The sequence below is a fragment of the Geotrypetes seraphini genome, chromosome 7 (genome assembly GCF_902459505.1).
Source record: "Geotrypetes seraphini chromosome 7, aGeoSer1.1, whole genome shotgun sequence".
Classification (NCBI taxonomy): domain Eukaryota; kingdom Metazoa; phylum Chordata; class Amphibia; order Gymnophiona; family Dermophiidae; genus Geotrypetes; species Geotrypetes seraphini.
Genome location: NC_047090.1, coordinates 56,919,375 through 56,946,633, shown reverse-complemented (window position 1 = coordinate 56,946,633; position 27,259 = coordinate 56,919,375). Strand labels below are relative to the sequence as shown.

General features: G+C 48.8%; 1 protein-coding gene across 2 annotated transcripts in view; it reads left to right on the top strand.

The window, feature by feature from the left end:
• Window positions 1-27,259, top strand: part of FBLN1 (fibulin 1) — a 338,157-nt gene that overhangs the window by 243,523 nt on the left and 67,375 nt on the right. For both annotated transcript variants that reach the window (XM_033951176.1, XM_033951177.1), the window contains exon 13: window positions 23,038-23,169. In XM_033951176.1, coding sequence (XP_033807067.1) covers window positions 23,038-23,169 — 132 coding nt within the window. The remainder of the gene's footprint in view (window positions 1-23,037; window positions 23,170-27,259) is intronic.

Below are 27,259 nucleotides of genomic sequence, written 5' to 3'. Positions count from 1 at the left end.
TGGGCCTTTCCTTATCTCCCATTTGGGCACTCCTGAACTCCTGTCGGTAGTGTTCCCTAGTGAAACCTAGGTAATCTAATATGTGATTCTTAATTGCTCTGTAGTTGCCAGCTAGCTCAGGACTAAGAGTCTGATAAGCCGTTAATGCTGCTCCCGCAAGGCACGGTATCAGTCTGGTAGCCCATTGCTGCTCAGGCCAGCCTGCTGCCACCGCCATCCTTTCAAATGCAAGTAGAAAGTCATCAGGCGCATCTGTGGGGCCCATTTTACATACTTGCATAGTGTGCAAACTTTGTAGTCCTACCGGAGATCCTGCAGGTGCCGGAGATCCAGCTATAGGTCCTCCAGTAGTCCCCTGAAAGAGTTGCACCATGGTTCGGGTTTGGTCTGCCATCGACTTAACCAGTTCCTCGTGTCGTCGCCCCGTCTCTGCTTGACTTGCTCGCCAGAGTTCCTGGTTACTCTGTAGCACGACCTTTAAGTCCTCTGTCTGCTTCTGTCTCTCGGAAGCCAAGAGGGTAAATAATTGCTGGAGATCCATGGTAAGGCTGAAACAAAAAAACAAAAGAAAAGAAACCCAAGTGCGGCTTTTTTTTTTTTTTTTCCCAGCCCACTCCCGTAGCTAACCCCAGCTTATGCCTCCCAATCCCTTTATCACACTCGTATCCTCAACCAGCTGCCCGGGGTACTCTTACCCGACAGACTGATGAGTCTGAGCCTTTAGGTAGTGATAGCTGGAACTGGAACACTGGAACACAGCTGGGCTCACTCCGGCTTGGCTTCTTCCTTTCCTTCCACGACCTCTATTGCACAGATTCTCCCACCGATCACTGTTGCTCGACCGTTGCACTGCTGCGCAAGTCCACTCCAACAGATAACTCAAACCAAAAACAAAACTTTTAGACCTAACTTCAGGTTTAGTCCTTGCAGTCTTTCATGGAGGTACAGAGGTCAAAATCCCATGAATGATACCAACTTTGTCATCAGCACTCACTGGGCAAAGGGTCCAGGAATACTGAGACAGGATTTGTAAACTTGCGAGCCGCGGGAGGCTGCACAAGCAAAAGAAGCACTGGCTTAGAATGAGGATTTTGCCACAAGTTAGGTAAGTTTTATAGAAAATCCGGACTGGATTTTATTAGTTGCATGGTATTAAACACAAAACAAAATAACCTTCTTGTCAGGATACCAATTTCAAATGCAATCTTCAAATCAAACTTAGGTTTCAGTAACATATACTTTAAAGTCCAAAAGTCTCTCAGAAAAATAAAGCAGGGCTCTGTAATGCTGAGCCACAGTATTAAGTTCCTTTCAGGAGAAATTCAAACTAGTAGATAAACAGGCCCTGATTCTCAAAAAGTGCGTCCCGATTTTAGGCAGCTGTAGGCGTCTTACAGCTGTCTAATCAGCCAATCGGGATGCACGTTTTAAAAAAAAAAAATGCTCCCCAGGCAGGCCTGAAGGCACCTCCGGGAGCCTAGGGAGACCCGCAAGACGCCTAAGCTCGCCTAAGGGCCTTAGGCGAACCTAGGTGGCCCTACGCGTCTCCCTAGTAGAGGAAGAAACCTTAAAAATGTAGGCCAGCAAAATGCTGGTCTACATTGTAAGTAGACGCAGCTGCTATACTTATCGCGGCAAGGGATCTCTCTGCCGCTATAAGTATAGCGGGCCGCGGCCTGTCCGATCGGATGCCCCCCCCCCCCACGACATTACCGATCTCCCTCCCACCCCGACACTACCGATGCTGGCAGGAGAGTGTCCAATCCCTCCTGCCCGAAGACGGCACCCCCCCCCTCCTGCCCGAAGACGGCACATCCCCCCCCTCCTGCCCGAAGACTGCACACCACCCCCCGGCGCTAACAACCCCCAAACTAACCTGTTCTTCGGGCCAGACGGTTCTTTCCCGTCTAGCCGGTAAGCCCGCCTCGTCGAAATGAGGCGGGCTCGCCCCTTCCCGGCCCATCCCGCCGAAGCCTAAGGCCTGATTGGCCCAGGCTCTAGAAGCCTGGACCAATCAGGCCTTAGGCATAGCGGGTCCACCCATCCCCACTTGGCCAATCAGACCTTAGACTTAGTGGGGATGGGCGGACCCGCTATGCCTAAGGCCTGATTGGTCCAGGCTTCTAGAGCCTGGGCCAATCAGGCCTTAGGCTTCGGTGGGATGGGCCGGGAAGGGGCGAGCCCGCCTCATTTCGACGAGGCGGGCTTACCGGCTAGACGGGAAAGAACCGTCTGGCCCGAAGAACAGGTTAGTTTGGGGGTTGTTAGCGCCGGGGGGTGGTGTGCAGTCTTCGGGCAGGAGGGGGGGGATGTGCCGTCTTCGGGCAGGAGGGGGGGTGCCGTCTTCGGGCAGGAGGGATTGGACACTCTCCTGCCAGCATCAGTAGTGTCGGGGTGGGAGGGAGATCAGTAATGTCGGGGGGGGGGCGGTCGGTCGGTATTGTCGGGGGGGGGGGGCATCCGATCGGACAGGCCGCGGCCCGCTATACTTATAGCGGCAGAGAGATCCCTTGCCGCGATAAGTGTAGCGGGCCGTGTCTAATCTAACCCGATTCTCTAACCCGCGTCTGTAACATGGACGCCGGTTACAGAATCGGGGTTTAGTTTAGGCCGATTCTGAATAGGACGCCTCTCCCGGGCGTCCTATACAGAATCAGGGCCTATCGCCTTCAATATAGGCGGCCTGCCTGGGGAGCATTTTTTTTTTTAAAAACGTGCATCCCGATTGGCTGATTAGACAGCTGTAGGACGCCTACAGCTGCCTAAAATCGGGACGCACTTTTAGAGAATCTGGGCCACAGTGTCTTTTCCTCCTTATAGGAGCCTATCCCAAGAGTCAATAGCACTACACTGTTCTTCTTCAGCAGGATGAAAAACTGCTGACCAGGTGGTGTGCTCCACGTGCTGTAATTTGCTACACAATGAGCCCACAATCCCACCTCAAAAACGTGGGGCTAAATCCCCCACCACTCTGGTAAAAGACAAAAACAAAACAGTCCAGTGTTCCCAAAGACAAAACAAATTGAAGTACCTTTTCCTTAGGCAGCCTTGGTATTTGCCTGGGAGACACATACCTCCATCGGTTGAACTTCAGAGCCAGGTTCACTTTCACATTACATGGCTTGTGGAATTTCAATCAGTGCAGGAGATAAACCTGAATCAGCTTCCTCAATTTCCATTCCTTCAGGTCTTGGAAGTTCCTGCAGAGCTCCTAGTCCTGAGCTAGACTGCAAGAGCTGTTCTGATGACTGGTCTCCTGCTCTCCAGTTTTCCCTCTGACTTCCCAACTGTTCAGTCTTACAGTTTAAGAGCTTCCAGCCCCGCCCAACCTTCCCAGGTGTAAAACATTTCAGAAGACTAGCCTTGGGAAGGTGTGGGTGAGGGGAACCCTGTAATTCTGCTCCTAAGCTCCCTCTGCTGGATTTAGAAGGAAAGTCGGGTAAGCAGGGAAAATGTTCTTTACTTTGAACAGAATGAGAGTTACTTGCTCTAGGCATGGGCATTGTAGTAGGGCCAAACCTAGCAGGCTTCTCTCGCATACCACAATATCCAGGGAGGAGGAGGTATTTGTAGGAATTTCACACAGGAAACACACACATGCAGTCTTAGTCGGGAAGAAGGCACTCCAAATAAATGGTCTCTCCCCCTTTTATTGAGAATCTTAGCTCCATTAATTACTTAGTTAATGCTCTACAAGGTTATAACTTCATAATGCAATTCATTGTTTACATATTTCATGCACTTCTCAAAGCTACTATCTCACGTCACATATGAATACATAATAACAGTTACAATAAAGTGATTCCCAATGTGTACATTTCTGATATGTCTCAAATCTTACTATAGCATGCGACAGTCCAAAGGTTATAATGCATACTCCTAAGCTCTCTTGATTAGCCTTAAGTCAAGGCCTGCTCAGGCAAAGTCTGATTGTTGCCCATATAAGGGATGCTTAAACAAGATAAGATAAGGGTAAACCTGTGTCAGATTAATATGTGGCAAGTCTTGTGACAAAAGGGGAGGGGGGAGTGCCTCAGCATTCTGTCTCAAGGTGCAAACCTTTTTCCTTGCTTTTACAAGAGGGAAAGAGAAAGAATTCATACTTCTACACAGGGCCTAAAAGCCTTACTCAGGGCCTAGATCCGTACACAGGGCTTAGATCAGTGAGCCGACCTGGCCTGGTTCAGAACTGCCTGTGTGCTGACCTTGCCTGTGTTCTGATGCCCTGGATCAGAACTTATCAGACCTCCATCCCTACATTTCCCCTTATTTTAAGGGCTTTACAGAGGTAGGGCAAATCTGCTCGGGATAATTTGCAATAGCGGACAGAAAATGGACTTATGAGCAAGTTAAACAAGGAAGGCAGACATTGCACAACAGAGGGTAATCAAGAGACCTATTTCAAAGAGGAGATATTGCAGAATAACTTGGATCCACTGGCCAGATGGGAGCCATGCCCATAAAGCATTCAAGCACTCTGGTGAGTTATTGAGTTCTTGATTAGAGAGCTGCACGGGAACGGGGACGACTGGAATCCCTCAGGACCCGCGGATTCCCCCTTCGGGTCACAGGGATCCCGTGGGGACGCCCCCTAGGGTCGCGGGAATCCCATGGGGACACCCCCTAGGGTCGCGGGGATCCCGTGGGGACGCCTCCGAGGGTCACGGGGTTCCTGCGGAGCTGGATGTACTCAGCCGTGAGGCTTGTCTTCTCCCTACCTGTCCTGCCGCAGCACACAGCCGACCCGGAACTCTTCCACGATGTTAGTGCTGACGTCGGAGGAAGGGCTTAAGCAAAGCCCTCCCTCCCTCCGACGTCAGCGCTGACATCGGGAAGACTTCCGGGTCGGCTATGTGCTGCGGCAGGGCAGGTAGGGAAAAGACGTGCCTCGTAATGATCCCTTCCACTGTCTCTTCCATAACAAAAGTTGGACTTTGCATCCCTTCTCATGGCTATGAAATCTCAAATGACGGGGGGGGGAAATTTTTATGGACTTTTAATCAAAAAGAAGGTACGGTGCCCTTGTATTTCTTTGTTTATCTACAAAATGGCATGGTTAAATATTAATACAAATTATAATCCACAATACAGACTCTTTATCCCAGGACAAGCAGGCAGGTATTCTCACTAGTGGGTAACGTCATCCAACGGAGCCCCGATGCGGACATCTCACAAGCATACTTGCTTGTAGAAACTTTTAGAAGTTTCGAGTTGCCCACACCGCGCATGCGCGAGTGCCTTTCCGCCCAATGCACCGGGCGTGTCTCCTCAGTTCTTTCTCTTCCGCGGAGCTGAGAAGTTTGCCTTTGAAACTCTGTGCGAAGTTCCTTTTTGTGCCTTCTGTGCCCGCGGGTTTGGGGGTTTTTTTGTGCTCATTCCTGTTGGCTCACGTTACGTTTTGTTGTTTTTTTAAAAAAATTTTCGTTCGACCGGGCAGGTCGCGTAGCCGCGGCCCCACGGCTTCACCTTGCGGTGGAGCTTTTTCGGCCTATGTCCCGGCCTGTTACCGGTTTTAAAAAGTGTGTCAAGTGCCAGCACGCAATTTCGTTGACGGACCCGCATCGACGCTGTCTTCAGTGTCTCGGGCCTCAACACCTTCCGAAATCGGCCTTGCTTCACGCTCACAGCACGTGCGTTTAAGCGTCGCTGTATTTTGTGGGAGTCGCTGTTTGGCATGGAGGCGTCCCCGGTTCTGCCCTCTTCCCAGAGCGCCACGCCTTCGACTTCTGATTCTACATCTTCGGCCTCGAGTCTGCTCAAGCCTGCCTCGTTCGTGCCGACATCGACCTCGACGCAGGCGCAGTGCCTTCCGATGTCTCTTCAGGTCAGATAGCGCAGCCTCCTATCCCTCCAGTGGTGCTTAAGGTGCCCAAGGCCTCCAAATCCAAGCCCCCTGGCGACCGACTGACCGACGTCCATGAAGGAGGTCCCATTTCTGATGTGGATCCCTCTTTTCCGGCGTCGTTTCATGCCTTGATGGAGAAGCAATTTGTCGAGCTCTTTACCAAAATTGGGCCGATGCTTCTCTCCCAGATCCAGCCTGGGCACGTGGAAGCCTCCCGCGAGATCGAGCCGCCTCCGGTGCCTCCTCAGCGCACACTCTCGTTGCTAGGAGCAGAGACTCGGCGAGTGTCTGGTCTGGCTTCGGGGCATGTCTCGCAGGGAGCAGAGTCTTTGCCCATGCCACCTTTGGAGCCGATACCCTTGATCCATGGCTTCCCTGGTCCGGACCCTTCCTCGGCGATGCCGGGCCTCGAACCTTGGGGAGCGCCTCGGGGGGCCTCGTCTCAGCCTATGATGCTTCGATCCACGGCCTCCAGTCCCATCTACTCGGTGGCTGCCTCGTCTGGGCGTCGCTCGCCTCGTCGCTCAAGGCCTGCTTCTCGACAGTTCCGGTCGTCAATCGAGGCATTCATCGAGGCATTCATCGAGACACGCCTCGCCTCGTCGGAAGCAACCTTTCCGGGAGTTTTCTCCGGAATACTCGCCCCCTCCTCCCATGCCGGAACTTGAAGACTGCGGGGGTTCGTTCTCTCCGTGCCGGTCCTCGGCATCGGCAGACCAGGCCGCCTCATCGTCTTCAAGACCGCCTCGAGGCCCGGCTCTGGCGGACCAGTTGTCATTCTCGTCCTTCCTGAGGCAGATGGCGGTGGATCTGGATTAGAGAATGACACGGGGAAAAAATCTGTCCCCGTCACCGCCCCGTCCCCGGCCCACCATCCTCTGCACCGCCCCGTCACCGCCATTCCATTCACCGCCCCGTCACCGTCACTGCCATCCCTTTCACCGCCCCGTCACCGCCACTGCCATCCCATTCACCGCCCCGTCACCGTAGCATCCATATAAGCCTTAGTACTCTAATATTTAGCGTATTCCATTCTTATAAATCAAAGTTCCTGCTGCTGAACTAGAGAAAGAGATGTTCAGCTGGCAGGGCTTTGTTTATAAATTTTTATTAACACAACTAATATACCACCATAATGTTTCCGACAGAGGACAAGTATGCAATAAATGCATTTTGCTGTTTCAATGCCAATGCTCAGCAGAACAACAGACAGCAATATGGACATTCACCTTATGTAGTACTTTTTTAATATATAAAAATAGGCAAAATTAGTTGCTGTTTTATCATTATATTTTCTTGCCATTACAGTGGTGCCTCACACAACGAACTTAATTGGTTCCAGGAGCAAGTTTGTTATGTGAAACGTTCGTTATGTGAAACGCGTTTTCCCATAGGAATACATGTAAAAAAAAATAATTCGTTCTGCAGCATAAAATATGCTAAGATGACATAAAAAAAGATAAATTTTTGGTTATTATTTTTATTTAGATACATCTAAAAACATAATTGTTTTTTAAAACAACACACATTTTTTAAATTTAAAGACAGACTAAGTAGAGTCTAATTTTACAGTGAGAGGGCAGAGTCTCAGCGGCAAAAACTGGGACTTAACTGTTCATTTTTTTTTTTTTCTACCGTGTTTCCCCGATGATAAGGCAGGGCCATCAAATAAGACAGCCCCCCCTTTTTAGAAAAAAATGTAAAATAAGGCACCCCCCCGCAAATAAGCCACCCACCGATACCTGCGCTTACCCGAATCGGGTGGTACGGTGGGTGACTCCGTGTGGTCCCTGGCACCCCCGACACGATCGGGGCAAGAGGGAGCTCAAGCCCTCTTGCCCCCCCGACTCCCCGACACGATCGGGGCAAGAGGGAGCCCAAGCCCTCTTGCCCCCCCCCCCGACTCCCCGACACGATCGGGGCAAGAGGGAGCCCAAGCCCTCTTGCCCCCCCCGACTCCCCGACACGATCGGGGCAAGAGGGAGCCCAAGCCCTCTTGCCCCGCCGATTCCCCAACTCCCCGACAATATCGGGCCAGGAGGGAGCCCAAGTCCTCCTGGCCACGGCGACCCCCTAACCCCACCCTGCACTACATTACGGGCAGGAGGGATCCCAGGCCCTCCTGCCCTCGACGCAAATCCCCCCTCCCCCCAACGACCGCCCCCCCAAGAACCTCCGACCGCCCCCCCAGCCGACCCGCGACCCCCCTGGCCGACCCCCACGACACCCCCAACCCCCTTCCCCGTACCTTTCTGTAGTTGGCCGGACAGACAGGAGCCAAACCCGCCTGTCCGGCAGGCAGCCAACGACGGAATGAGGCCGGATTGGCCCATCCGTCCCAAAGCTCCGCCTACTGGTGGGGCCTAAGGCGCCTGGGCCAATCAGAATAGGCCCGGGAGCCTTAGGTCCCTCCTGGGGGCAGGGCCTGAGGCACATGGTCGGGTTGGGCCCATGTGCCTCAGGCCCCGCCCCCAGGAGGGACCTAAGGCTCCCGGGCCTATTCTGATTGGCCCAGGCGCCTTAGGCCCCACCAGTAGGCGGAGCTTTGGGACGGATGGGCCAATCCGGCCTCATTCCGTCGTTGGCTACCTGCCGGACAGGCGGGTTTGGCTCCCGTCTGTCCGGCCAACTACAGAAAGGTACGGGGAAGGGGGTTGGGGGTGTCGTGGGGGTCGGCCAGGGGGGTCGCGGGTCGGCTGGGGGGCGGTCGGAGGTTCTTGGGGGGGGGCGGTCGTTGGGGGGAGGGGGGGTTTGCGTCGAGGGCAGGAGGGCCTGGGATCCCTCCTGCCCGTAATGTAGTGCAGGGTGGGGTTAGGGGGTCGCCGTGGCCAGGAGGACTTGGGCTCCCTCCTGGCCCGATCGTGTCGGGGAGTCGGGGGGGCAAGAGGGCTTGGGCTCCCTCTTGCCCCGATCGTGTCGGGGAGTCGGGGGGGCAAGAGGGCTTGAGCTCCCTCTTGCCCCGATCGTGTCGGGGAGTCGGGGGGGCAAGAGGGCTTGGGCTCCCTCTTGCCCCGATCGTGTCGGGGAGTCGGGGGGGCAAGAGGGCTTGGGCTCCCTCTTGCCCCGATCGTGTCGGGGGGTCGGGGGGGGGCAAGAGGGCTTGAGCTCCCTCTTGCCCCGATCGTGTCGGGGAGTCAGGGGGGCAAGAGGGCTTGGGCTCCCTCTTGCCCCGATCGTGTCGGGGAGTCGGGGGGGCAAGAGGGCTTGGGCTCCCTCTTGCCCCGATCGTGTCGGGGAGTCGGGGGGGGCAAGAGGGAGCCAGGCGGAGAGAGGGCAGTTAAGCGCAGTGCCTGCGCGGAAGGATGCAGCTCGGGCGACTTCGTTGTGTGAAACGAAGTTCGTTGTACGAATCAAGACATAAAGTTCGTTGTGCGCAGCGTTCGCTGTGCGAGGCGTCCGTTATGCGAGGCACCACTGTATAGTATTCTTCATTGATCATTTTTCTTTTTAAATTCAAAACAAATTCAACCTATCTTGTGTCCCAGCATGAATTCATGTTTCACTCAATTGGCTGTTTCAAGGGAATTAACCCTCCAACTTCCATTTGCAAAAATACCCAATGTTGTTCCTTCTATGAGCAATATTTAAATTATGAGGAACAACATTGGGTATTTTTGCTGAATTGTGTGACACCATTTGAGCTGAACATGAAGATTGAAAATGCCTGGTTAGCCCTGGACAGATGATTTGAACAGCCAGGAGCCTGTCCTGGCCATTTAAATCATTTTGAATATCTAGTCCAATGTTAACAGAATTAGGGTGATTATAGAAACATAGAACTTTGTTGATCACTAAAAACAGTGGAGACTAAGGGTCTATCAAGCTCAGCATCCTGTCTTTGACACTGGCCAGTCTTGGTCTTTGGAACTGCCCATTGTGTCAGAAGCAATAGGGATTAAGTGACTTGCCCAGGGTCACAAGGAGTGTAGTGTAGCTCTAACCACTGGATTTAGAAGTTGGCTTCTTTTGGGATCTTTAACTCATCATCGCTAGGACTCGAATCTGAGTCCGTGGCACCTAACATAGAATGGAATTAGTATGGCAAAGTAATGAAGAATGGTCCAGCAGCCCCCACCCTCCCTCCACCTCACCTTATATTCGTTCCGAGTTTGCCGGCTTCCTTTTTCCCTAGCCGCACGCGTTCAAAAAGCCGTGCATTTAGCCAGCTCCCTCCCTCCACCTCACCTTAAATTTCGAGTTTTCCGGCTTCCTTTTTTCCGAGCCGCACGTGTTCAAAAATCCGTGCACGCGCGGCTGCGCGAGTCAATCAAACTTCTCCTCTCCTGCAACTTCCTGTTTCCGGTTGCGTCAGAGGAGAAGATTGATTGACTCGCGCAGCCGCGCGTGCACGGATTTTTGAACACGTGCGGCTCGGAAAAAAGGAAGCCGGAAAACTCGAAATTTAAGGTGAGGTGGAGGGAGGGAGCTGGCTAAATGCTACGGGCGGGCGGGCGGTGGCTGCGGGGACCGCGCGATCCTTGATACCTCACTGCGGAGACAAGACCATTCACCGCCCCGCGGGCGGTGAATGGCCTTGTCCCCGTCGCCGCAGCGACTGCTAGTTTTCTTCCCCGTTTTCGGCGGGTGACCCGCGGCTAAAATGCAGTGGCCGCGGGTAAACCGCCACCGTGTCATTCTCTAATCTGGATATCACCCTGGATTCGGGTTCCAAGTTCTCGAAGGAGTATCTGGAGACGATGCATCTTCCTCAACCTCCTGCCGAGTCTCTGCGCCTGCCTCTACACAAGCTTCTGGACCAGACTTTCATGAGGTGCTTCGAGACCCCGTACTCCATCCTGGCGGTTCCGGGGAAGTTGGATGCTCGCTACCGCACGGTGCACCATAAGAGCTTCGACGGGGCACAGCTCTCGCACCAGTCTCTCTTGGTTGAATCCTCTCTGAAGCGGTCTCACCCCTCCCAGGTCTATGCTTCCACACCTCCTGGCCGGGAGGGCAAAACCATGGACAGATTTGGCAGGCGCATCTACCAGAACTCGATGATAGCTTCTCGAGTCCTTAATTACAGGTTTCATTTTGCAACCTACTTCGAGTTTTTCCTCTCCATCCTTCAAAAGTTTTTACCCTATCTGGACTCTCAGGCTCGCTTCGAGTACTCAGAGGTACTGGCATCATTGTCCCAGCTCCGCCTGCAGATGATGCAGTCGTCTTACGACGATTTCGAGCTCTCGGCCAGAGCGGCAGCCTGTTTGGTGGCCATGAGGCGCTTGGCGTGGCTTCGCACCATCGATATGGACCCGAATCTCCAGGACAGGCTGGCGAACGTTCCCTGTGCGGGGACAGGGAAGCAGCTACGGAGAAGTTATCCAAACATGAAAAATCTTTTCAGTCTATCCTCTGCCAGAAGCCCAAGCCTGCCATCTCTCGTCCTGCTCGTCCTCCTATGATTTATCAGCGGCGCTACCTGCCGAAGCAGGCTTCCTCCATTCGGCCGCCAGTGAAGAGGCAGCATCAGCAGAAGCCCCAACAAAAGCCTCAATCTTCTGCTGTCCCCAAGGCTCCCCAGCCTTTTTGACTGTCTCGTAGGGAGCATAACTTCCATCGTTCTGCCCTCTCCTCTTTTCCCATCGGAGGTCGTCTCCATCATTTTTACCATTGATGGACGACTATTACCACCGACCTCTGGGTCCTTTCCATCGTAAGAGAGGGATACTCTCTTCAGTTCCATCATGTTCCCCCGGAACATCCTCCAAGAGAGTATCCTTCTAACTTAACCCAGACCGCCCTTCTTCTTCAGGAAGCTCAGGCTTTGCTCCGGCTTCGTGCCGTCGAGCTGGTCCCTGTGGACCAGCAGAACAGGGGTTTTTACTCCCAGTACTTCCTTGTTCCGAAGAAGACGTGCGACCTGCGTCCTATTTTGGACCTCAGGGTGCTTAACAAGTTCCTGGTCAGGGAGAAGTTTCGCATGTTGACCCTGGCTTCTCTCTATCCCCTCCTCGAGCAGAACGACTGGTTATGCTCCCTGGATCTCAAGGAGGCCTACACTCATATTCCCATCCATCCGGCCTCCCGTCAATACCTCAGATTTCGGGTGGGACATCTTCATCTTCAGTACAGAGTGCTTCCTTTCGGCCTCGCTTCATCTCCCAGAGTCTGCAGGTGTTTCCCTACCTCGACTACTGGCTCATCAAGGATTCCACGTCTCAGGGGGTCGTCCGGGCCACTCAGAGGACTATCTGGTTTCTACAGAGTCTGGGATTCGAGATCAACTTTTCCAAATCCCATCTTCAACCTTCACAGACTCTCCCCTTCATCGAAGCTGTTCTGGATACTATTCAACTCAGAGCGTTCCTTCCTCCGCAGCGCCTGGCGGCTCTTCTTCAGCTTTGTCACTCAGTCTCTTCTTGTCCGTCCATCTCTGCGAGACACATGATAGTGCTGCTAGGCCACATGGCCTCTACGGTTCACGTGACACCTTTTGCCAGACTTCACCTGCGGATTCCTCAGTGGACCCTGGCTTTTCAATGGTCACAGATCTCCAACCTTCTGACTCATCACATTCAGGTCACTCCTGCTCTGCTGCAGTCGCTTCGCTGGTGGATGCTCTCTTCCAATCTTTCCAGAGGTTTGCTGTTTCACATGCCTACCCATCAGAAGGTCCTCACGACCGACTCCTCGACCTATGCTTGGGGGGCTTATCTGGACGGGCTCCGCACCCAGGGCTATTGGACAAGTGCGGATCGTCTGTGCCATATCAATCTCCTGGAACTCGGGGCGATTTTCAATGCTCTCACCGCTTTTCAGCATCTACTGCACGACATGGTGGTCCTCATTCGTACGGACAATCAGGTCGCCATGTACTATGTCAACAAACAGGGCGGCACGGGATCGGCCTCCCTCTGTCAGGAAGCTCTGAAAGTTTGGGATTGGGCGATTCGCCACCACACCTTCCTCAAAGCTGTCTACATTCAGGGGTCGGACAATGCCTTGGCGGACAACTTGAGTCGCCTTCTACAGCCTCACGAGTGGACTCTCCATTCCACGCCCCTTCATCAAATCTTCTCCCTATGGGGAACGCCTCAGATAGACCTCTTTGCAGCTCCCCACAACTTCAAACTGCCTCAGTTCTGCTCCAGGATCTACACTCCTCATCGTCTCGAGGCAGATGCTTTTCTTCTGGACTGGAGGAATCTCTTTCTGTATGCGTTTCCTCCGTTTCCTCTCATTGAAAAGACTCTGGTCAAGCTAAAGTCCGACTGGGCCACCATGATTCTGATTGCTCCTCGGTGGCCCAGACAACCTTGGTACTCCCTTCTTCTGCAACTCAGCAGCAGGGAGCCCTTCCTTCTGCCAGTGTTTCCATCTCTGCTTACGCAGCATCTGAGGTCTCTGCTTCATCCCAACCTGCAGTCGCTACACCTGACAGCTTGGTTCCTCTCAGCGTAACTTCCCTTCAGTTTTCACCAGCTGTGCGGGATGTTTTGGAAGCTTCAAGGAAGCCTGCTACTAGACAGTGCTATTCTCAGAAATGGACTAGATTCTCTACTTGGTGTTTTTCTCATCACAAAGAATCTCAACACGCCTCCTTGTCCTCTGTTTTGGACTACCTTTTGCACCTGTCTCGTTCTGGTCTCAAGTCTACATCAATCAGAGTCCATCTTAGTGCAATTGCTGCTTTTCACCAGCCTCTTGAAGGGAAACCTCTGTCTGCACAACCTGTGGTTTCCAGGTTCATGAAAGGACTTTTCCATGTCAGTCCTCCCCTCAAACCGCCTCTGGTGGTTTGGGACCTCAATGTTGTTCTTTCTCAACTCATGAAGCCTCAATTTGAACCTCTTAGCAAGGCTCCTCTGAAATTTCTCACTTAGAAAGTGGTGCTTCTCATTGGCCTCACTTCTGCCTGTCGAGTGAGTGAACTTCAAGCATTGGTTGCGGATCCGTCCTTTACAGTGTTTCATCATGACAAGGTGGTCCTCCGCACTCATCCCAAATTCCTCCCCAAAGTGGTCTCGGAATTTCATCTGAATCAATCCATTGTTCTTCCTGTGTTTTTTCCAAAGCCTCATTCTCATCCTGGAGAATCAGCTCTTCACACTCTGGATTGTAAACGTGATTTGGCTTTCTACCTGGAACGCACCAAGCCTCACAGAACTGCTCCTCAACTTTTCATCTCCTTTGATCCGAACAAGTTGGGATGCCCTATCTCTAAGCGCACCATCTCCAACTGGATGGTGGCTTGTATCTCTTTCTGCTATGCCCAGGCTGGATTACCCCTTCACAGTAAAGTCACAGCCCATAAGGTCAGAGCAATGGCAGCCTCTGTAGCTTTCCTCAGATCGTCACAGATTGAGGAGATTTGTAAAGCTGCCACTTGGTCCTCGGTTCATACCTTCACCTCACACTATTGTCTGGATACCTTCTCCAGACGGGATGGACAGTTTGGCCAAACAGTGTTACAAAATTTATTCTCCTTAGTTGCCAACTCTCCCTCCATCCCATTGTGGTTAGCTTGGAGGTCACCCACTAGTGAGAATAACTGCCTGCTTGTCCTGGGATAAAGCAATGTTACTTACCGTAACAGTTGTTATCCAGGGACAGCAGGCAGCTATTCCAACGTCCCACCCACCTCCCCTGGGTTGGCTTCTCTGGGAGGTTTGTCGGACTGGGCCTGTTCTGTTGTCGGTCGGGTGGTGAAGCACCACGAAGGTAAGGGGGCAGGGAGAGAGAAAGGGAGGAAAGGTGGAGTGGAGAGGAAAAGACGCTTAAGGGAAATGGGTAAAACTGAGGGGGGAGAAGGACCCTGAAAGCACTGGGGAAGACAAAGGGGTGGAGAAGGACACTGAAAGGACATGGGGAAGACAGAGGGGGAGAAGGACGCTGAAAGGACATGGGGAAGACAGAGGAGGGTGAAGGACACTGAAAGCACATGTGGAAGACAGAGGGGGGAGAAGGACACTGAAAGCACATGTGGAAGACAGAGGGAGGAGAAGGATGCTGACAGGACATGGGGAAGATGGGGGGAGAAGGATGCTGAAAGGAAATGGGGAAGAGAGAGTGGGGAGAAGACGCTGGCAGGGAAGAAGACAGAGATGCCAGACTATGGGGGGAGCGGAGGGAAGAAGATGAGTGCCAGACCAATTTGGAAGGGGGGAGAAAGGGAGAGGCACAGTAACAGAGCAAATGGAAGACGCAGAGAGAAGAGAGACAGTGGATAGAAGGAATTGAATGAGAACATGAGGAAAGCAGAAACCAGGCAACAAAGGTAGGAAAAGAATTCTATTTTTTTTTTTTTTTTGCTTCAGAATAAAGTAGTATATTAGTTGTGTTGATAAAAATTTATAAACATTAGAGGCTCTGGTAGAAACCCGTTTACAAAGTATGTATTCTTCCCAATTAATATTTCCAAATTAATAAAGTCTTTTTGCTTATTTGTAAATGGGTTTCTACCAGAGCCTTTAATTCAGTAGCATAATTAAATGAAATAACTATTTCTGAAGTTTATAGGGACGGGCGAGGACGGAGGGGATTCCTCATGGGGACGGGTGGGACTTTGGCGGGGACGGGTGGGATTTCTGTCCCCGCGCAACTCTCTATTCTTGATTTAACAAGCTAAGTGCTGTGTGAGGTATGATCGATGTGTTTTTGGCTAATGCACAAGCTAATCGGGGGTAAAGGTTTATTAATTCTATCATGCTAACCCAGGCACACCAAATAAAGAGACTGTCAAAGAAATAAGTTTAGCTTTTGAGAGCAAGTTAACATTACTATTACATTGCTGGATTAACCAGAGAGCTGGATTGAGGACATATGCTAGATGTAATTTACTTAGATTTCAGCAAAGCCTTTGATACAGTTCCTCATAGAAGACTGTTGAACAAATTTGAAGGGCTGAAGTTAGGACCCAAACTGGTGAACTGGGTTAGAAACTGGCTGTTGGACAGACCCCAGAGGGTGGTGGTTAATGGAAGTCACTCGGAGGAAGGAAAGGTGAGTAGTGGAGTCCCTCAGGGTTCGGTGCTGGGGCCGATTCTGTTCAATATGTTTGTGAGTGACATTGCTGAAGGGTTAGAAGGAAAAGTGTGCCTTTTTGCAGATGTTACCAAGATTTGTAACAGAGTAGACACTGAAGAGGGAGTGGAAAATATGAAAAAGGATCTGCAAAAGTTAGAGGAATGGTCTAATGCCTGGCAACTAAAATTCAATGCAAAGAAATGCAGAGTAATGCATTTGGGGATTAATAATCGGAAGGAACCGAATATGCTAGGAGGAGAGAAGCTGATATGCACAGACGGGGAGAGGGACCTTGGGGTGATAGTGTCCGAAGATCTAAAGGCGAAAAAACAGTATGACAAGGCAGTGGCTGCTGCCAGTAGGATGCTGGGCTGTATAAAGAGAGGCATAGCCAGTAGAAGGAAGAAGGTGTTGATGCCCCTGTACAGATCATTGGTAAGGCCTCACTTGGAGTATTGTGTTCAGTTTTGGAGACCATATCTGGCGAAGGACATAAGAAGATTTGAAGCGGTCCATAGGAGGGCTACGAAAATGATAGGCTTGCGTCAGAAGACTATGAGGATAGACTGGAAGCCCTGAATATATATACCCTAGAGGAAAGGAGGGACAGGGGAGATATGATTCAGACGTTCAAATACTTGAAGGGTATTAACGTAGAACAAAATCTTTTCCAGAGAAAGGAAAATGGTAAAACCAGAGGACATAATTTGAGGTTGAGGGGTGGTAGATTCAAAGGCAATGTTAGGAAATTCTACTTTACGGAGAGGGTGGTGGATGCCTAGAATGTGCTCCCTAGATTGGTGGTGGAGAGTAAAACTGTGACTGAGTTCAAAGAAGTGTGGGATGAATACAGAGGATCTAGAATCAGACAATAATATTAAATATTGAACTAAGGCCAGTACTGGGCAGACTTGCATGGTCTTTGTCTGTGTGTGGCCGTTGGTGGGGGATGGACTGGGGAGGGTGTAGATGGGCTGGAGTAGGTTTTAACTGAGATTTCGGCAGTTGGAACCCAAGCACAGTACCGGGTAGAGCTTTGGATTCTTGCCCAGAAATAGCTAAGAAAAAAAATTTAAAAATTTAAATTAAATCAGGTTGGGCAGACTGGATGGACCATTTGAGTCTTTATCTGCTGTCATCTACTATAATAATAATAATAATTTTATTCTTATATACCGCCATACCCAGCGAGTTCTAGGCGGTTTACATTAAATTAGATTAGGATCCGTATAGACTTGTAGATTTACAACAAATTTATAGGATTTACAACAACTGTAGCCAAAACTTGGCAGATGAAAAGGGAAATTTACAACAAGTTTAGCCAACTTCATAGATGAAGAGGGCAGAATTACAACAAATTAATCGGATTTACATCGGATTTGGTCAGACTTGGTGGATGAGGAAGGAAGTAGGAAGGAGAAGCAGGGGGAGATAGGAGCTATCGTGCAGGAGAAGAGTCTGAAGGGTCAGTTAAGGGTCTTGTTTGCTGAAAAGGTGGGTTTTGAGTGATTTTCTGAAGTCGAGGTAGGTGGTAAGGTGTGTTAAATTAGCAGGGAATATCCTGTAGGCAAGTCAATGTGAGCATTAATATAGGAAATATTTACAAAATGTGAACAGTTCCATAAAGCTAATTGCACTGTTAATGCAATTTCTAGTACAATTCTTACCCTAGCACCTGACAGATTTTTAGGAGTTGCTACAATGGGGGTATAAATGATCATGGCATCCCAGGGTAATATTCTGGCTACGTTTCCCCATGATGTAAACCTGGTACATGATACTTCAGTTTCAGTCATAAAATTAGTTAGTTGGGAAATCTTTCTTATTCCCCTTGGCGCTAACTTAATCATTTCCATATAGTGCCTCTGGAAGCTGCAAAATCTAATGGGTTGGTAGTAATGTTTTATTTTGATATGCACATTTCAAATATAACGACACATCCACAATTCACACACCTAATCAAACACATTCTCACACACAGTCTGGTGCCCCAAACACGTCACTCGCATTTCTACCACATTTTCAATAATTACTAATAAGGTGCATATGCTTTTACAAGAGGGAAAGAGAAATAATTCATACTTCTACACAGGGCCTAAAAGCCTTACTCAGGGCCTAGATCCGCACACAGGGCCTAGATCAGTGTGCCGACCTGGTCTGGTTCAGAACTGCCTGTGTGCTGACCTTGCCTGTGTTCTGATGCCCTGGATCAGAACTTATCAGACCTCCATCCCTACAGGTATTATATTTTATTGTATTAATTGACTAAATGAAAGAGTTTGGGTTCTTGAATAGGGTGGGAGGGGGGGAATGTTTTGTAGTATTTCTTTGAACGATTGTAAGTACTGTCTTGAAGTCAATTGTATGTATAATTCAATGCACTGTTTTCATTTTTTCTTTATTTATTTATAGATTTTAACATAACATAGAAACAGACGGCAGATAAGGGCCACGGCCCATCTAGTCTACCCACCCCAATGACCCTCCCATACCTTTTTCTGTGAATAGATCCCACGTGTCTATCTCATTTGGCCTTAAAATCAGGCACGCTGCTGGCCTCTATAACCTGAAGTGGAGGACTATTCCAGCGATCAACCACCCTTTCAGTGAAAAAGAATTTCCTGGTGTCCCCGTGCAGTTTCCCGCCCCTGATTTTCCACGGATGCCTCCTTGTTGCCGCGGGACCCTTGAAAAAGAAGATATCTTCTTCCACCTCGATGCGGCCAGTGAGATACTTGAATGTCTTGATTATGTCACCCCTCTCTCTGCGTTCCTCGAGTGAGTACAGCTACAACTTAGCCAGCTGTTCCTCGTACGGGAGATCCTTGAGTCCCGAGATCATCCGGGTGGCCATTCTCTGGACCGACTCCAGTCTCAGCACATCCTTACGGTAATGCAGCCTCCAGAATTGCACACAGTATTCCAGGTGGGGCCTCACCATGGATCTATACAATGGCATAATGACTTCAGGCTTACGGCTGACGAAACTCCTGCATATGCAACCTATGATTTGCCTTGCCTTGGATGAAGCTTGCTCCACTTGATTAGCAGTCTTCATGTTCTCACTGACGATCACCCCTAAGTCTCGTTCTGCTTCAGTTCTTGTTAGGATCTCACCATTAAGGGTGTAAGTCTTGCATGGATTTTGGCTGCCCAGGTGCATGACTTTGCATTTTTTGGCATTGAAGCTGAGTTGCCAGGACCTAGACCAGTGCAGAAAAGAAATCAAGCCAGGTACAATCTACAACAATAAAAACAAAAAAGATTGTTAAACAAATAAATTCATAATAGAACATAAAAGTTACAGTGGCTTAACTTTACTCAAGTCCTCAAATTGGATCCAAAACTTACACAATTAGCAAGAAAATAGAAAGTAAAGTTAAAGAATCACTGCCTTAAGCTGAGAGCAAAATGCATAACTTTCTAATGAGCTTAAGATTTTCCTTTATCCAACCGGGATATAGTTAATTGAAAAGGTTCAAAGAAAACATACTTATTCATTTGGTGATGGACAATACACTTGCAAGGATGTCGCAAGTAAAAAGTAGCCCCCAAAGCTAACGCTCCTGGCTTAAGTAAAAGAAATTCACACCTACGCTTCTGCGTCTCATGTGATACATCGGGAAACATCTGTATTTTATGTCCAAGAAATTCTTTCTGTTTGTTCTTAAAGAATAAACTCAGAATCTATGCCTTATCTGATTGGAGAGCAACGGAAATTATTAATGTTGCTGGGGTCGCGATTTCTTTGTCTGACGTCTCAAGTAACGTTGAGACGTCCATTGCCTCTTAAGCTCTAGACCTCCGATGTTGACTTTGACCACCAGCAGGCAAATAGTACACTTGAGAAAGTGGAGGTAAGAGTTTATCTAAAATTCCCAGAATTTCCTGAAAATATCTTTTGATCATTTCCCTTGGAGTCACCAAAGTGACTTTGGAAAAATTAATCAATCTTAAGTTATTACTTTGTGCGGTGTTCACCAACATTTCAATTTTCCTCCTAAGATTGACATTATCTTTAATTATTGTCTCTTGGATCTGTTTGGAGGAAATTAAGTTCTGAATACTGGATTTAGAGTCACTCAATTCCATTTTAACTTCTTTCAATTCCTTTGTGTGTTCAATCAGTTTCCCTTCTATATATTGAAAATAGGGATTAATGGCTTTACCAAAATTAGCCACTAAATCCCAAAGTGCCTCTAGAGTAACTTCAGAGGGTTTAATAGAAGCAATAGGTTGCTGACAAGTGAAAAAGTTCTCACCAAATGCAGAAGTCATTTTCCTCTCCTCCGGCTGGTAATTCCTCTCATTCGCAGATGGAATCGCCTCCGGTTCCTTAGCTGGGCTTTCCCGATGGAGTACTCCTCCTTCTGAGCTCTCTGAAGCTGGTAAACTTGCCTCAAGGGACGGAAACTGCCCTATCTCCAGGGTTTCCTCACCCCTTGGTGAGCTCGTTATCCGGGGCTGCGGGGGTGGAGCTCGAACGTCAGCTGAGGGTTGTATCTGGCTCTTGGAAGGCAACAGTGGTTTTGCCCAATTGCGGCACTTCCTGCAGGCTGCTCACCGACGTAACTGGAGCATTTTGCATTCGCCGTGCTAAACCTGCGCTATGCAACTAGAACTAATGCCAGTTCAATGCTGGCGTTGGCATCTAGCGCGCGCTAAAACCATTATCGCAGCTTTTAGTAAAAGGATCCCTAAATTCCTTTACTGAAGTCAGATGTGATGCCATATTTCGCCTTGAGCTGCTTTAGATGTCATAAACAAAACAATATCCTTTCAATAATGAAAATAGTGCTTTTTAAATTTTCACCCAGGAAGTGTGGAAGGCCATTTTCATAAAGGATGTCTACGTCTGATTTGGATGTTTCCCACTAAACATCCAAAGTCAGAAGCACAGAAATGTCCATTTTCGAATGGAATATTCAAATAATTTTTTTGAAAATCACCTACTTGGATGTCTTGACCGCCAAAATGTCTAGACCACCAGAACTTCTAACTTTATTCACCATTTTCAACCACAAAACCATACAAGTTAGAAACGGCCAAATCAGCATTATTTAGACATTGGTGGGGGTCACCATTCTAATGGACTGGCCACATAGACATGACAACAGAGTTGTGGGGCATTTTAGAGGACACTGCTGTGAAATTTACATAAAGGGTGCCAGATATACATCTCACCATATACCCCTTATAATTTATGCTGAACCCTCCAAAACTCCCATAAAACCTACTATAACCACATGTCTATCACCCCAATAGCCCTTATGGCTACAGGGGGCACCTATTAGCAGGCTCATACTTAACACTATAGCTGTTGTGGTTAGAGTGCTTTATGGGTTTTTCTTCTCCTTTCTATGGTTCACTAGCCCAGCTACCTAGCTATTTAAGACACCTGTGTGATGCTCTACTAGGATTTCCATACTAGGTGCCCTGTTCTAGAGACAGATATGTACTCTTTCATTCAGATTTTTGAGGGGTGGGAGGGAATTAATTATCACTGGTGGAGGGTGTGGGGGTCATTATTTAATCCTTCCAGGGTCAGTTTGGGTACCTTTTTGCTACTTAGATGCTTCCAAAAGAGGTCTAGCCCAAAACATCTAAGTTCCAGCCAGGATTTTTTGCAAAAAGTTTGATTATCCCAGCAAGACGCCCAAGTCTAGTTTGCCAAAGCAAGCCCATAACATTTCCATAACACACCTCTTAACACTCCCATTTGAACTCTGGATGCACAGCGGGTGAAATGTGTTGTTAGACGTCCAGGAAAATGGTTCCAATGATTTTGGATGGCCTGGCGATTAGGACATCCAAGTGCCAACTTAAGTTTTTTTATTTGATGCTCTAGTTTTTTGATTATGCCCCTAATTATTTCTTTCACATAGCGATGCAAGCTGTTTATTCTTTTTTTACTTCAGTAGTGTGATATAATTTACTAGTCTTTAAGCCCGTTACATTAACGGGTGCTAGAATACTGTTCACCCTCTATGTTGCCCCTTCCATTCACTGCCCTCTCTTCTCTTTCTATCTCTCTCTTTCTCTCCCATATGGCCTCTCTCCATCTCCTCCTTCCTTTTGCCTTGGTCTGGCATACCTTCCTCCTTCCCTCCAAGGCATTCTCTCCCCCTCTGCTCCCTTTCCTCATTTAACTACTTCATTGGTCAGCAGCATTCACAATTCATTGCTGTTGCTGGCTTCAGGTCTTTCTCTCTGGCCGGTCCTGTCTTCATGAAAACAGGAAGTAGGCAGGACCGGCCAGAGAGGAAGGCCTGAAGCCAGCAACAGCAGCGAATTGTAAACGCTGCTGCTGCCTGAAGCACGCGAGGCAGACGCTTCTCTCCCCTCCCAGCCCAACCCCCGCTGACTCTGCGACCCTCCCTGCAAGATGACTTTAATATCAAACCTCCCTCCAGCGTTGGCAGTCGCTGCACGTTAAACAGGCTGCTTCTGCTTTCTTCTGCCGTTGAGGCTCTCTGTTGCGTCATTGATGACGTAATCAGTGAAGCAGCAAAGGGACTCAACTGCAGGAGAAAGGCCGAAGCAGCCTGTTTAATGTGCAGCGAGTGCCAACGCTGGAGGGATGTTTGTACCGGTGCAGAAGCGATATGTCTCTCCCCCTCCAGTACCTGTGCAGCACTTTGCTGCGGCGCATCCTCCCATGGGGGGGGGTTGCACAGTGTGAGCGGGTGAGAACGGTGATCTCCAGTTGGGGGGGAGGGGGGTGAGAGCGGCGATCTCCAGTTGAGGGGGGGTTGCAAAGTGGGAGCGGGTGGGAGCGGTGATCTCCAGTTGGAGGGGGGGAGGGGGTTGAGAGCGGCGATCTCCAGTTGGGAGTGGGGTTTGCACAGTGGGAGCCGGGTGAGAGCGGCGATCTCCAGTTGGGGTTTTTTAATTTTTTTTGTTTTAAGTTGAAAGCCGGCGCTGCAGCTCTTCTCTCGATCCTGGTGCAGTTCGAGAGAGGAGCCGGTACCATTGACAGTGAGAGGCGGGGGTGAGGAAGGCCGCTGCAGCTGTGTAATTTTTTTTTTTTATTTGAAAGCCGCCGCGAGCAAGTGGTGACGTAAAACCCGCGCATGCGCAATCGTGTTTTCGCGACGGATCAGGGAACACGTTTTTTTAAGTGCGCATGCGCAGCCTACCATTTTATTATATTAGATGATGATTCAGCTTACTGTTGACTTTTCTGCTAGTAACTTTTAATCCTTTTGTGCAATATTTTGCAGATATTGATGAATGCGCTTTACCCACTGGGGGTCATATCTGTGCCTATCGCTGCAACAATATTCCAGGAAGTTTTCAGTGTTCTTGCCCTTCTGTCGGCTATACACTAGCACCCAATGGAAGAAACTGCCAAGGTAAACTGTTATGGTCTAAAGTGTAGATCCAAGATCTATTTTTTAATTTAATAACTGTACTTTTAGAAACTGATGGAAACTACTAGCTCACCGACTTGGAATTATTTAGTCTTTGGCTTGTGAGTTTCATGAGGTATACCTGTAGTGTTCAGTTTGTTATGCAAATTGTTGAAAGAGGTTTGAGTTAAAATGCGTATTGTATAATTCTTAGACTTGGTGGGCTTGATGTTCAGTGTGGTTTAAAGAAGCTGGAGAGCCTCTTGCCCACTTAAATTATACCGAGTATACCAAATACCAATATTCATTGGCATTTAATTGAGCAGTGCAGCTGAATATTGTATTTAAGCATCCTCATGGATTCTGGGCAGTGATGGGGTAGTTTGGAGGAGGAGCTGGAAGTTTGCATCAACAAGCCGTATTCAGGGTCAGTTTCTGTAAGCAAAGTGGGCAGATAGGACTGCACATAAGGCAGTCCTAATTGTGTCTACTTGGCTATCTGGGTGCCAGATCTTGCAACATGCCTCCCTGATTCCAAACCCCCCTAGTTCCTCATTTTAAGCCCCTCCCTTATGGAAGGACATTGACAAGACTCCCTCTCACATCCTCCAGAACACTTGCCACCCTGAGATGCTCCCTGGTAGTGTAGAGGGATGTGGCACAAGCCATAAGGTCTTTGCTGCCATTTTCAACCTGGAACTGGACATGTCAGGAGGAGAGAGGGACCGCATCTGTTTTGATCCCCTAGTCCACCAAGTATAAGAACATAAGAACTGCCTTCTCCGGATCAGACCTTCGGTCCATCAAGTCCGGCGATCCGCACATGCGGAGGCCCTGCCAGGTGTACACCTGGCGTAATTTATAGTCTACCATATCCTTATATGCCTCTCTTAAGGAGATATGCATCTAGTTTGCTCTTGAAGCCTAGGACGGTCGATTCCGCCATAATCTCCTCTGGGAGGGCATTCCAGGTGTCAACCACTCTCTGAGTGAAGCAGAACTTCCTGACATTAGTCCTGAACCTGTCCCCCCTTAGCTTCATTACATGTCCTCTAGTCCGTGTCAAATTGGACAATGTAAGTAATCTTCTCTGCTCTATTTTGTCGATTCCTTTCAGTATTTTGAAGGTCTCGATCATATCCCCACGCAGTCTCCTTTTCTCAAGGGAGAACAATCCTAGTGTTATAAGTCTGTCCTCGTATTCCAGTTTCTCCATACCCTTCACCAGTTTTGTTGCTCATCTCTGCACCCTCTCCAGCAGTTTTATATCCTTCTTTAGGTAGGGAGACCAATGTTGGACGCAGTATTCCAAGTGTGGTCTGACCATTGCCCTATAAAGCGGCATTATAACTTTCTCCGATCTACTCGAGATTCCTTTCTTTATCATGCCCAACATTCTATTTGCCTTCTTTGCCGCTGCCGCGCATTGTGCCGACGGCTTCAGGGTCCTATCTATCAGTACACCCAGGTCCTTTTCTTGTTCACTCTTCCCCAGAGTTGCACCTGACATTGTATACTCGTATTCCTTATTCTTATTGCCTAAATGCATTACCTTGCATTTCTCCACATTGAACTTCATCTGCCATTTCTCCGCCCATGTTTCTAACCGACACAAGTCGCTCTGGAGTTTCTCTCTATCCTCCTGCGATCTGATTGCCCGGCATAGTTTTGTATCATCTGCAAACTTGATGATCTCACTGGATGTTCCTTCCTCCAGGTCATTGATATAAATATTAAAAAGGATCGGCCCAAGTACCGAGCCCTGGGGTACACCACTAGTCACTTTCTCCCAGTCGGAGAACTTCCCATTTATGCCCACTCTCTGCTTTCGGTTTTCTAGCCATTTGCCTATCCATCTTTGTATATCCCCCTCTATGCCATGGCTTTGTAGTTTCTTGAGAAGTCTTTCGTGTGGAACTTTGTCGAACGCTTTCTGGAAGTCCAAGTATATTATGTCCACCGGCTTCCCACTATCAATTTGCTCGTTCACGGTCTCAAAAAATTGGAGTAAATTCGTCAAACATGATTTCCCTTTCCTGAATCCATGTTGACTGGGTTTCATCAAGTCGTGTGCGTCCAAGTGCCGGACTATGCTATCCTTGATCAGTGCTTCAACCATCTTGCCAGGGACAGACGTAAGACTCACAGGTCTATAGTTGCCCGGTTCCCCTCTCGATCCTTTTTTGAAAATTGGGGTGACGTTCGCTATCCTCCAGTCGTCCGGTATCTGTCCAGTTCTGATTGTCAGGTTTGCAAGTTTTTGCAATAACTCTCCGATTTCAACCTTCAATTCCTTTAAGACTCTCGGATGAATCCCATCCGGTCCAGGGGATTTGTCACTTTTAAGTTTGTCGATCTGATAGTATATCTGGTCTAAGTCCACTTCAACTGTGGTGAGGCTGTCTTCTATTTCTCCTGCAAACACTTTCTCCGCTTCAGGTATTGTTGAGGTGTCCTCCTTCGTAAAAACGGACGCAAAGAAGGAATTTAGTTTGTCTGCGATTTGTTTATCTTCCTTGATGTACCCTTTTCTTCCCTGGTCGTCCAGGGGTCCCACTGCCTCTTTTGCAGGGTTTTTCCCTTTCACGTATCTAAAGAAGGGCTTGAAGTTTTTGGCCTCCTGGGCTATTTTTTCCTCATATTCCTGTTTTGCATCCCTCACCGCCTTGTGACATTTCTTCTGATCATCTTTATGTTTGTTCCAGGCTTCGGTTGTCTTTATGCATTTCCATTTTTTGAAAGAGTCCATCTTTTCTTTTATGGCTTCCTTCACCTGTATGGTAAGCCATGCCGGTTCTCTTTTGCTCTTTGTTCTCCGATCTTTGGAAATCCTCGGAATGTAGAGATCTTGTGCTTCTGTGATAGTATTTTTCAGTAGGGTCCATGCCTGATCAACCGTTTCAAGTTTGTCCACCATCTTCTCAAGTCGTTTTTCTACCATGGCTCTCATGCTATCGTATTTACCCTTTTTAAAGTTCAAGGTGGTGGTTAAGGTTTTGGCATGTTTCCCTTTCCCGATGTCAAGTTTAAAGTTGATTACATTGTGATCACTCGTTCCCAGTGGAACCATGACTTCCACTTCTGTTATCGGTCCCGTGAGGCCATTTAGGACCAAGTCCAAGGTGGCGTTGCCTCTTGTCGGCTCTTTTACCATTTGTTCCAGGAAGCAATCCCCTAGCACCTCCAGGAACTTGGCCTCCTTGCCGCAGTTGGAGGTTGCTAGTTTCCAGTCTATCCCTGGGAAATTGAAGTCTCCCAATATAATTATATTGCCTGTCTTGCATTCTTGTTTGATTTCCTCCATCATTTCTGAGTCAGTTTCCTCCGCCTGTCCTGGTGGACAATAGTAAAGGCCAATTTTCGTATCTGCGCCATATTGACCAGGAATTTTGATCCAGAGTGACTCAAGCTTCTCTTTCATTTCTGTTGTAACCATTTCAACAGAATCTATTCCCTCCTTAACATATAGAGCAATACCTCCACCTTTCTGCCCTACTCGATCTCTTCTATACAGTTTGTATCCCTGTAGTACTGTGTCCCATTTGTTTTCTTCATTCCACCATGTTTCTGTTATGCCAATGATATCCAATATGTCATGTCTTGCTATTGTCTCTAGTTCCCCCATTTTGTTACCTAGACTTCTAGCATTCGTATACATACATCTAAGTTCCCTTCGTATCATTTCCAGGTAAGTCCTGGGAGTGGCAAATGGTCGAGGTTATAGGGTAGGGAGTCTTATCAGTGGCTCTTCCATATGGGGAAGGCCTTGGAATGGGAATTAGGGGGCAGGAGGGTTGTAAGATCAGAAGAGGGGGATCACCAGAGAGAGGGGAAATTTGTGGATCAAGTGCGAGGGCTCACAGAGGTCTGGAAAATGCAATAGAGGGATTTTTTTTTGGACTGTCAGACCCCATTATTTGAGTCCCAGCCAATCTTCAGCTTGACCCAGCTAAGTGTGTTAGGCAGGTCACAACTGAATATTGACTGGGACTTGGATACGAGTGCTGGAGGCTAGTTCCTGGTTATGTCCTGATATTCAGTGCTGGTGCTTAGACATACCTTGGCATTGCATATCTGGGGCTAATTTAGTTGG